At 45.4% G+C, this 12,592-nt stretch overlaps 1 protein-coding gene across 12 annotated transcripts in view; it reads right to left on the bottom strand.

Moving 5' to 3' along the window:
• Window positions 1-12,592, bottom strand: part of CTNNA3 (catenin alpha 3) — a 1,115,062-nt gene that overhangs the window by 884,460 nt on the left and 218,010 nt on the right. The window contains exon 8 of one of the 12 annotated variants that reach the window (XM_053307751.1): window positions 2,245-3,082. The exons of the other annotated variants lie outside the window; for them this stretch is intronic. Coding sequence (XP_053163726.1) covers window positions 2,930-3,082 — 153 coding nt within the window. The 3' untranslated portion in view covers window positions 2,245-2,929. Of the gene's footprint in view, window positions 1-2,244; window positions 3,083-12,592 lie in introns of those variants that run through there. 12 annotated transcript variants of the gene reach the window in all.

Genomic DNA, 12,592 nt, shown 5'->3' on the forward strand with positions numbered 1-12,592 from the left:
CTTTCTAAAAGAAAGAACTCAGAACAAAAATAGAAGAGTCTTTAAAAACTATAAAACAGAAAACTCATTAAGGTTAAATTCTTTCACCACTTAGAATTAACAAGCAAAGCAAAAAGGGGAAATGAGCACATTTGCTTTGTGCTGTACATCCAATAAGTACACGTGGTGAGGAGCAAACAGTGGTTCAGAGACAGAATCCAAGATGCAGATTATTTCTACACACATGTAATCAAAATGGGGGGTAGTCAATATCGTATTCCTCAGCTCTTTTCCACATAGCCCACTTGAACAGACTGTATGTGTGTAGGATATGTACTCCTGATCTATACCTGGTGGGGATGGAGAAAGCAAGGTACAGACTGCATGGAGAGAGCCTACACACATACCATTTGCACATGTGTATATTTGGTTTAGAAGAATTGGTGGCATTGCCAAAACCACTTATCTTGGGGCTGCAACCAACATCCCTCTATATGATTTGGAACTGTGGGACAACAGCTTCCATTTTGGAATACCTACACTCATGAGATTGTGAACTCTGCATATGCCCACATTTGGCAAATGATGCAATTTGGTTGTATAGCAGAAGCAAAGCATGAAGCAATGCAACCCTAAGTCACCATAACAAAGGACTGAAGGGAATCACCCCCAAAATCTCTCTTTCTATGACCATCAAGAAGAAGGGAAAGCTGGGAAAGTAGGCCACAGGTTAAAAATATACTCTCAGAAGGAACAGCTAACACCCTCCTTCCAGTGATAACAGTAATTCAGATAAGAACAGCACATCCCCACCCCACTGTCAACAACCTAATAAGCTGGTGAGGACTCAGAAGCGGAGGCATTAACACTTAAGAAAATCTTATCTCTCCACCTGGAGAGACATTCTGGTTCTTAGATAAGATTTTTAAGATAACCCATTCAGATATCCACATACACTTCACCCCAGCCATTTCCAGACCCTCCAGCAAGGGTGTGTGACTTGTGCATGCCCCCAGGGCATTCATTTGCCCACCTGGACATCAGATCCAAACACACACACGCTCAGAACTCTATATTGGAATTTATACTGGGACCTGCATTGGGACCTGCACAGTGGTCTGCTTGGATTTACACCATATTGATTCTCAAGCTTGCAAGTGGTAGCTCCACACCACTTGCCCTTTCTTCTTCCTGCTTTTCTGCTGCCTCCCCCCTGCAAGGAAATCTGCTCAGCTGCCCATCTACAAGTGCACCAGATGCACCACCAGATCAGGATCAGTAATACTAACCTCTTGCTCTCTAAATCTCCTCGTCCCCCTTCTCTTCCAAGCCAGCACTTTAGACCTTTTCAACTGCAAGTCTTAAGTTGATCTACTTGTAATCTGGACCTTAAGCTAAAGTTCCTCTTCATAAGATTCTTGTTAAGATTGTATTGCCTAGCCAGCCTTCCATTTTCTGTATCCCCTTTCCCACAAATAAATCTTTAAACTGCATATACACTTCCTCATTTCCAGACCAAAGCTTTGCTCAAGATTAATACTGTGATAGACTGCTCCCCTGTAGTCAAGCTGATTCCCCATGTTAACCCAAAAGTATAATACTCTGGAGCAGATCAATCAACAATGGGCACCTGAGAATCAGGAAGTGGGGGCCAGTGGTCATGGCCTCTATGGAGGAACGAGGCCTAGACCTCTTGGATTTCTCTAACTAAGCCCCTGTATTGTAAAATGTATTAATATTCCCCAAACCTCTTCTTTTTGTAAATCGCCCTTGTATTATGAATTAATTCTATATTGCATTAGTATTCCTAAAACCTTTGCATTATTGTAAATAGGATTTCTGTGCTTGCAAATCCTTAGGCATGGAGAAGGTGCAGGGTCAAGTTCATACTTGTTTTTTAGCAGTTTGACATTTGATTTTTTTTTTTCAGGGGGGAGAGATATTTTTAAAATGGAGGGAAATTTTGTTTGTTCTGATTGGCTGGGCTGAGAAACAGTTGGGGCAAAAATGCACATATGTAGAATGAGTTTGAGAGAGTAGAAGTGAGTCTGCTGGAGAGAGGCAGAGCTGGAGGTTGCAGAACAAAGTCAGAGTGAGTCCAGGAGAGCAGAGAGTGAGTTCAGGAGAGCACAGTGTGAATCCAGAGGTGCTCAGCATAGCAGACCAGAGGATTCAGGAGAGCAAAGAGTGAACAACTAGAAAAAGCCTGAAAAAGAATCTGTCTGCAATGGAGTTGGTCCATCTTCAGGAGAGAAGTTGCGGGAGGAAAATAGGTGAAATCACTAAAAGAAAAAGAAAGGCCAGACTGGATTGAGCCCCAGACCTGTGCTGTAACCAGGACAAGGACTGCCCAGCAAGTCAGACACTGAGAAGAAAGAAAGAGGACTTTATGTAGGGACCAGTATAAAGCCAGATAGTAAATGTATTTTTCTAGCTTTTTATTTTCCCTGACATGCTCTGTAAGTAACTGTTTTGAGTCTGTATTTTTTTCTTTGTATATTCCTTGTTGATTTGTCTGCACCCCATGCCTATATGCCTTTCCACACAACTGGAGGGTTTTTTTGTGGGGTTTTTGTTGTTGTTTTTGCTCATTTTTGAAGGGCTGTTGCAGTGGACTCAGCCAGGCGCAGAGGGAGGCCTGCTCAGCCCTAGCCCCGCCCCCTACATCAGTGTTTGATGTCAGATGCAGGGAACGGTTAGCCACGCCCCATGCGTCTGACCTCAGATGTGGGGCGCATGTCTGGGGCATGACACACAGCCCCTGAGGGGTGGCGGTCCGGGTGCTTTGAACCCATTTACTCAGTGGTGGTTCCACCCCCTGGACTCAGCCATACAAAAAGTCTACTTGGTAGCAGTGGCAAAAGGTATGGAGGAACAGAGAATGATTCCTCCACAGCTTCAGTCTTCTACAAACAAAATTTATTGGACTTACATGGTATCTCCCCCATGCTCAAGGGTGGCCCAGCCCTTTGGCCATGTGTGGCGAGGTGCCAAATGCCAGCTGCTTTCCCCCTCTGTCTTTTTTCTTTCTTTTTCCTTCTCTGCCTTTCCCTCTTGCTGGACCACAGCAGCTGACTCCTTCATCTCCACTCCCTTCCGTCTCCTGGAATGAGGGGAGGGGGAGAAGAAGATACTCTGGCAGATGGGGCAGGAGAGAGAGAAGAAAGGGAATACCCATCACACAAGATGGTGCCTGTAGTAGAAGGGTGGCAGTGCCAGCCACTTCCCCCCCCCCCCAACACACCTGAGGCAACCATCTTACTTTCCCTCATGGAAAGTATGGTCCTGACCATACTATAGCAAAGACTGTACACATGTAATGAGTACACTTTGTGTTTGAGTAAGACTGTCAATCTCTCATTTCTTTTGCTATGATACAGGTTTTTTAATATGTCCATGCACAACCAACATCCTGACATAGAAACAAATGGAAAGGCTGTGGGGAGAACCAATCAGCTAGTTCAACAGCAATGATCTAATCAAATTAAGAACTAGCAGTGAGGCATTCTAAAAGATACTCCTCTAGGGATGTGCAGAACATTCCAAGCTTGGAATGTTCCAACTTGAAATGCGCTGTTTCAAGTGTTCGAAGCTCAAAACAGAATGCCCTTCAAACAAAGGGCCTGTTTTGAGCTAGGAATGACCCCATTCTGAGTCAGAATGTTCTGAGCACCATTTTGGCATGCTGTTTTCCTTTTCTTGGCACTGGCTTGCGATTGGCTTGAGATCTCCTTATTTTGTTTGTTTGTTTAATTTATATACCGCCTGACTCCAAAGGCTCTAGGTGGTTCACAAAAATAAACACAAGAAATACAAAAAAAACCAAACTGTTAAAAACAGCAATTTAAAAATTAAAAAACATTCAAAGATTACTAAAAGCCTGGATGAAAAAATGTGTCTTAAGGGCTCTTTTGAAGAGCCTTGCTTCTTGTTTGGCTTATTTTTGTATGATAACAAGCCAACCAAGAAGCAAGGAGATTGCAAGCCAATCAGAAGCCAGTGCCAACCGGTGTACCTAGTTGTTCTGGCAGAACGTTCCGGGGATTTGCATTCCATTCTGAGCTCAGAACAGAACAGAAGTCCTGTTCTGTGCACATCCCTACTCTAATCTACACCTTTCAAATGTGCTGAGTATCTGGGTAACTTTGGTTGCATTCATCAAATTTCACTTTGATGTTGGAAATGCCTTTTGTAAACAAGATGACAAATCACCATTATGAACTTGTGTTATAAAAAATAAAGGGCTTTTTTATGCTCAAGGAATTAAGAAAACCTTTTCCAGCCAATAAATATTGGACAGGAAACAAGCATTTTGTTTTTCTTATTTTTGAACTTGTCTTGAGTTTCAATTATTTTCCTCTTTCTTCCCTCTGAAAATACCTTTCTGTGATATCAGCAAATTATTTTAAAGCATAACAAGCAAGCAAAGAATTTAAAGAAAAGTATGGTTGTATGTCATGAATATATAACCATTAAACTAATAAATGCCTCCAATGACTTCTGGTGTATTAATCCATACACATGTAGAATTATAAAATGTTTGTGGGGCATAAATTAAACTTGCTTGGGTTTGAGTACAATCCTTTATCCACAGAAGACAAATCAAATATCCAAGGACTTCAATTGTGTCAAAATGGCTTCACTGAATTTTCAATAGATGAGTAAAGGTTTTGCTAATAATTACAGTTACCAAAATACCCACTCATCCTATTTCACAAATCAGTAAAGCAGCAGTACTAGAGCTGAACCTACTTTTGAATGGCTCCAACTGAATATATGCTCAGATCCAGATGTGAATTCAAATGCTATTAAAAATACCCCCTGGTCATCAGGGCGCTTCCCAGACTAGCTGCTCATTAGCAGCAAAATGCCTCTGTTCAGGCTAGTCACATTCAGGCCGTAAACAGCAGGGGGAGCAGTCTCACAGGAACTAACAACCCCCAAAACTAGCAACTTTTTTACGCCGGATATGCAACATCCTTGCTTGATATTGCAGCAATTAAATTTGCAACAAGGCATTGAAAATTTAAACAGCACCCTGCTGTCCATGTAGGGACTGGGGTGTCACAACACAGGAAGTGTGGAAGCACACTTCCGAGATTCGTCCTGACCCCATTGTAGGGTCTAGTCTGGAAAGCACCCAGGAAGATTAAATGCCACAGAATCTCAGTGGTGCCTTCTAACTTCAAATCTTTAAACAACAAAACTTCAAAGTGTTTTAATAATAGGGCTGAAAGCATTAGCTAATTAATGGTGTCATTAATTTACTATTTCATTAATTGATTTAATGTGTAGATTGCAGATTAATTAAACCATGCTGCACTGGAGGAGACAAACCACATTAAGCATGAGTACTTAGTGCTGTCAGCTGTACGGTTAACAAGCTTTATCCATCTCTTGACTCTTATGTTAACAAATGCATTGGCAAAGTTTGAACCCGAGTGGCTGAAAGAGGCAGGATCTCATTACCAGATACTATGTTACAGCGGTGTTAATATCATTACTTTTATACTTTTCTTCAACAAGGAATATGTCTTCGTTTACTGTGTTGGATCCAAAGAACAGTGAATTGAAGAAGAAAAATACTTAGTTAAGTCTATGAACTCTTACACAAATACTCACAGAGGTAGGAAAACTTGGCCCTGCAGCTGTTGCTCAACTACAACTCCCACCATCCCATCAATTGTGGCTGGGGATGATGGAAGCTGTAGTTCAACAACAGCTGGAGTGCCAAGTTTGCCCCTCTTGTACAAGCAGACGACTTCCCAGTGCAGAGCCAAAATGTATCTGGTCACATTACAGTACAAGACATGCGAGTATATAACTCTAGTGGACTAGAAAAAGGACTTGAAAAGAGGTTACGCACAGAAAAACTCTTCTGGTTTGGGGGGCATTTTGCTCATACCACACTCTTCTGCTAAGTCAGAAATGGGGGAGTGTTTGACCAGAGACTGGGAGAAGAGTGTGACCAGCTGGAATCAATTGGAGCTTGTTTCTGTTCCCCTGCCTTTTCAAATTAAATTATATAAAACCTGTAGCTTACTGAAAGAGGACTGGGGAGTGTTTCACCTCAGGAAGGGCAGGTGTATGTTTACACATCAGGCGGATTCACATTGAAGTCTGTGCGAGATATCAGGAGCATTCCATATACAATTCAGGTTTTTCCATGAGCTTTGGAGCTTAGCCCACATTATCTCCGTGTGAAAAAGTTCCACTTTTTACAATGGCTTTTTTGGATACCTTAATATATCCAGTATACACTGATGTTTCTTCTGAGATGTATGGAGGGGCCATGCTGATCAAGCATCTTTTCTTTAAACCTCATTATTTTCTCTCTCTATATATTTAACATTTGCTTGGTGATCTTGCATAATATTGTTCTATGCTCCTGCACCGTGCAGGTGCATAGAACAATATTCCACAAGATCACCAAGCAAATGTTTAGGAAAAAAGAATAGAAAAAAGCAAGGCTTTAAGAAAAGCCTACTTATTCTTATGTTCACCGTTAAGTATCACTGAGAATAGTACGCTCCCAGTGTACCACTCTGGGAATGGTACACCCTACACAGATTTGAACGGTGCATGGAAAAAAATGCTGGAGAGAACCAACAGGAACATGGGGGGAAATGGAAGGAACCAACAGCAACCCTATTAAATCAGCCCTATGTGAATGGCCCCCAGGTTTCTTCGAATTATCTTTATTGCACTTGTATGCAACTAGCATATTACCTCATAACTCGCTCTACTTTACCTCACATAATCCTGTGGTTAAGCCCACCATCTGGGAAATGCCTGAGAGAAGAGTGTGACCAGCTGGAACCAATTGGAGCTTGTTAGGGATGTGCACCAACCGGTTCAGAGGCCATGTTGGAGGCCTCCAAACCGGTTCAGAAACTGACCGGTCCGGCAGTCCAGCACTGAAGGGGGGGTCTACCTTTAAGGGCGGGGGGGTAGAACTTACCCCTCCCGCCGCTCTTCCCCCTCCGGCGCTGTGTTTTAAATTGAAGTTTTCGGGGCGGCAGCGTTCCTCCCTGCCGCCCCTGCCCCCCTCGTTGCCCGGAAGAAGCAGTAATACAAGCACGCATGTGCGCGTCGTGGCGCACGTGCCGCATATATCACACACAGCGTGCGTGTGACGTATGCGGCGCGCACGCACGAGGGCGACAGGCGCATGCCGCGACGCACACATGTGTGCTTTTATTACTGCTTCTTCCGGGCAATGACGGGGGCAGGGGCGGCAGGGAGGAACGCTGCCGCCCCGAAAACTTCAATTTAAAACACAGCGCCGGAGGGGGAAGAGCGGCGGGAGGGGTAAGTTCTACCCCCCGCCCTTAAAGGTAGACCCCCCCCTCAGTGCCGGACTGCGCTGTGTGGTTCCGTGCACACCACTAGAGCTTATTTCTGTTCCCCTGTCTTCTCAGGTTAAAGTCTATAAAACCTGCAGTTTGCTGAGGCACATCTTGGCCTTGCACCAAGTCCATTGCTAAGTGTTCCTTGGCGATGCACTTGAAGGACTGGAGGTGTAATTCTCCCCCCCCCTTTTTTTTTAAATGTCATTTTAAACTCCTACAGTAAACAACAGAAGTTTAGTGAGACTATGAGATAACCTAATTAAGGAGGCTGTACACACGATCAACGTGTGGAGCCTACCCAGGCTTGGCGGGGAGTGCGGGCTTAAGCCACTCTCCCTGCACATGAGCAGAGAGATGTCCCTGGGTGGCCAGATTGCCCGCCCACATAACTACCAGCTCTGTCATGGAGCTGATAGGGATGACGGGGATCGAGAGCCACCTGGCCCCCAGAAGTCCCAGGATGCCCTGCGCGAATGCACGGGGCATTCTGGGGAGACCCCCAAGGCCAGCAGGCTTGTTGTAGCCTCCCAGTCAGGGGTCTACTCATGTGTCACCATGGTAGCACATGATCAGTAAAATGTAGTTAGCAGAGCAAGTGCTCTACTAACCTCATTTTAGAGGAGGGGTTCTTAAGTGGGCTAGCCTGCGGTGGTTCTCACAATGGAGGGAAACTAGGCTGGGCTCCGGTTTCTCCATCGTGAGAATAGCCTCAATGAGTACAACTCTGAAGTTTGTCAGAACTGTGAACTCTAGGATAAGAACAGAACTATTCCTCCCTGTTGCTAAGTCAGAAACAGTTCTCCTGTGAGCAGGAGAGAGATTTTTCACTAGCAGAAGGCCATCTCTGAATCAGCAGCTAGTAGAAGGGCACCTCTCAAGTAGAACCTAGTTTTGAATGGCCCCAGCTGGGTATGTGCTCAGATCCAGATGTAAAGTTAAATGCTTTTAATATATTTCCTTAAGGTTATATTTGTTAAAAAGTTCAACATTACCCTGATATGCGTCACTCAGAAATGATCATATTTTATTCTTGTGTACTGATAATCAGAAATCTGATTGATGAACCAATCAGATTTTCAAAGTGACTCCTTTTATTATGAATAATTACTGAAACCTTGTTCCAAAAAGGAGTCAACAAATGGGTTAATTAGAGCCAGGACATTGCTGGATACTAGAAGAATGTAAATGCCTGACTGACTGGAGGCAGGGCTAATTAAAGTTTGGGACACACTCAACCATTAATTTAAATAATAAAGGAAAGGTTTTCCTTCATTAGGCTTTCCTAGTAGGTTTTTCACAAATCCTACCTCTTGCCATTACTGTGACAACCAAGTCACCAACTGGTCCACATTACAAAGGATGGGTGATCATTCTTTGCCCAACCTTGAAATACTTTACCTATTAACAGAGAGGAATTCCAGTTCCCTAAGAGATTTGTTTGGAGATCTCTTTTGACTATGCAGAGCTTTTATTGTGGAGTATATTTCTTTGTTTCTGTTTATTTTTTCTTAGACTGATAGATAATGCTTGGGGTCAATGGAAGTTTGCCGTCAGCCCCCTAGGCCGTTGGATTCAATGTTGGAAATTGATTTTGAGAAACTGTATAATTACAGCATGAATGTTCTTTTCCCTTTAGATGTGAATGAGCCTTTCCCCATCAGGTACTAGCTTGTAAGCCAGATTTAGAAATGCATCTTTAAAAAAAAATGTTTTGAATTACTAGTGACCTGATTCACCAAGAAAAACCCATTTCTATAAATTGTACTAATTTGCCTTTCAAGTTTAACCTTCTGAACCTATCTGCACACTAAATGCTCTCTGTCTTACATGTTACAGAGCAGCAGGAGAACAGAACCAAAAGCCAAGAGGCTTGGAGAGAATTAGAGTCAACATCAATTCCTCTTCAAACACTTCTCATTGCTGCTCCAGCACTGAGGAAGGCTGGGGAGCTAACAACCATCAGCCAGTGGGAGGACTCGGTCCCTGGGGAAGCCCTGTGTCTATATCTGGAGGGTGCAGTGGCTCCCATAGAGCAGCAGGAGAGAACAGCAACAAGCATACGAGAAGTGAGTGACAGTGAATATCTATTCCCCTCCAAATACCTCTTGCTGCTTCGGCACTTCAGAGGGCTAAGGAGCCAGCAACCAACATCGGCCAGTTAATGTGTTGATTTTATTGTACTCTTTCATAAACAAAACTTGTAAGCCACTTTGAGTACATGTTAATGTAGAAAAACCAAGTGTACATTGAATCAATACTAGTAAACTAATAGTTTGGTTATGAAGGAGCACTTGCAGGTGCAAAAAGAAAGATAAGAAGGTTCTCCACATGAGCAGTGTGGAGAGCCTAAGAAGGTTCTGCAGGGAGACCGGGCTTGACCCGCCCTCCCCACAGGCGAGCAGGCAGCTCACCCTGGGTGGCCAGATCAGCTGCCCACATGATCACTGGCTCCGTCACAGAGCTGGTTGGGCCAGTGGGGATTGGGGGCCTTCTGGCCCCTGAGAGTCCCAGCATGCCCCGCACATTCTGGGGAGCCCCCGACACCTGGAGGCTTGTTGCCTCCCCGACACACAGAGAGCTACTCATGAGTTGCCGCAGAGCCGTACCACGGCGACACACAAACTGGGTTAGCGGAGCACGTGCTCCACTAACCTCGTTTAAGGGGGGCAATTAAGCAGGCTTGCCACTGGGACCTGCACAGCTCCCAGCAGTTCACATGCGCGGTGGGAACCAGGCTGGGCTCCCTTGACCCGGCTTCCACCACACATGAGAAGACTCAGTGAGGCTCTTCTCATGATGGGCTAAAATCGGGCTAGGAGAGCCTAGCCTGATTTTAGCGGACTGTGAGAACCACCGGGCTCGCAGGCGAGCTCAGTTGCCTCAAAGAGGGTAACCCGCTTCTGCAGCCCTCCCCTTAGCCCAGGTTAGAGGAGCGAGTGCTCCGCTAACTGGGGTTTCCAGATTGTGTGTTGCCGCAGCTCGGCTCCGCGCTGCAGCAACTCATGAGGAGACCCCCAACCAGGATGCTAAAAAGCCACCTCCCGGCTCAGGGGTCTCTCTAGCATGTTCTGTGCACTTGCGCAGAGCATGCTGGAACTTCCAGGGGCCACGTGGCCCCCAACCCCCGCAGCCCCCGCCGGCTCCGTGATGGAGCCAGCAGTCATGTGGGCAGCCAATCTGGAAGTTGTGTGGGAGGCTGATCTGGCCACCCAAGGCTGCAGCCTGCTCTCGTGCAGGGAGAGCAGGCTAAGCCCGCTCTCCCCACTAACCTTCTCAAGGCTGGTCTCACTGATGGAATACTTTATAAAACACAAAACATTTGCTGATTTAGGCAGTGATCCCATGCACACTTACCTCAGAACAAGTCCCACTGAGCTCAGTGGGGCTCACTTCCAGGCAAACATGTATAGAGTGCTTTCTCACGATTGCATGAGAGGGCTTGAGGGCAGGTGGCGGAGAAGGCAGCAGAAGCTTGCCTTCCCTGCAGACGATCTTGGTTGGGCGTCTGAGTGCACAGATTGCATGCCCGGATGGTCCACAGCTGCCATGTGCGGTGCAGGGGATGGGACCCATTGTCCCAGCCCCCAGAAATACCACAAAGCACCACACGAGTGCACAGTGCATTGTGGGGATCTCCCCAGCAATGGGCAGGTGCCCATCAGTGGTTCAGCACCAGCTGAAAGCAACCAACACTGACACACAATCAGGTAAATAGGGTTAAGGGAATGTTTGCTCCCTTAACTTCATTTAAAAGCCAGGCTTCTTAGCCAGGTTTGCCGCCATGGCACCACAGGTAGCTGATCAGCTCCTGGCGGTTCCCACGAAAAGCCAAGCCCAGGCTTAACTGCCCCAGTCCAATCTTGGCTGCTCATGAGAACAGCCTCATAGAATTGTGCTATTTGCATGCCTTAAGGTTTGTTGATTTGGCCGCCCACATGATTACTGGCTCCATGACGGAGCTGGTGGGGGCTGGGGAGCTCAGGGGCTGTGCGGCCCCCAGAAGCCCCAGTATGCCGTGCGCAAGCATGCAGGGCATACTGGGGAGAAACCAGGAGTCGGGAGGTGGCTTTTCACCTCCACGCCGGGGGTCTACTCATGAGTAGGTGTGGTGTGAAGCCACGCTGAAGCTACTCACAATCCAAAAAACCAGGTTTGCGAAGTGCTTGCTCCGCAAACCTGGTTTTGGGGCAGGGGTTCTTGAGCGGGTAACCCGCTCTAGAACCACCGGGCTCACAGCCGAGCCCGGTGGTTCTGATGATCTGCAAAAATCAGGCTAGGAGAGCCTAGCCCGATTTTTGAAGATTGTCAGAATAGCCCCTTGGCCTATTTTGATACTATATGCAAATTTGGGGGTTCTGTGGTTTCTTTGGCTTTAAAAAGAGTTTAAATGAAGATTTTATAAAGTTTGCTCCTATTTCAGCACACACTAGCATTCAATAATAATTTTCCAATAATTTTCCAAAGGGTTATTAAAGGCAGTTCATGGCGGGGGGTGGGGGCAGTATGACCTTCATCATGTCCTTTTGAAAAAAGACAGGAAATGTAAATAAATTCACTTTCTTTCAATTTTTAATAGACTTTTTCACAGTTATTTCAGATAAAAACCTAAGGAAAAGTCCTTAGGAATTAAAAAGCGTGGTAGCTGTTTAGTCAGTGAACTCACCCAATATTTATTTGCAGTGCTGGGTTATTACCATAATCAAGGATTTATTGTACCTTGGAGGGAGGGAAAACACCATTTTGTTGAAGGCTCCTTGGGAAAAAATAGTCTTCAGCAGACTAATATATTTTGGGTGCTGTCAAGTATACCAAATATGAATTACTGACTATTGTACTGAATCATCCTCTCTAGATCCATGAGCTGTGCTTCACCCTATTTTATTCCAGTGCAATCCTCAAGTAAGTATCCGATTAATACTGAACTTGCTGGCTCATAACCATTTAATGAAGAACAGGGCTTAAGGGGGGGGGGGGAATCTTTAATTTTCTTTCTCTTGTTCTCCAGTACCATATACACATAAACATTCCATTTTAGAAGAAGAAATTCCACATCTAGTAACAGAGGTTCAGCATAATTAGGCAGCTGCCTTGGTCTCTCAGAAGGGCCCACTGCCAATCTCTGAGGCTACTTGTGCCTGTCATGTGGCAGTGATGGAGGAGCCTTCTCAGGCAAGAAAGTCACTCCATCATCACGTCCAGCGGAGTGGGGGTGGGGGGGTCCAAGACCATCTGCTGCCTGCAGTGAAGGATAATATGATACC

Source organism: Hemicordylus capensis, chromosome 3 (assembly GCF_027244095.1).
Source record: "Hemicordylus capensis ecotype Gifberg chromosome 3, rHemCap1.1.pri, whole genome shotgun sequence".
Lineage (NCBI taxonomy): Eukaryota > Metazoa > Chordata > Lepidosauria > Squamata > Cordylidae > Hemicordylus > Hemicordylus capensis.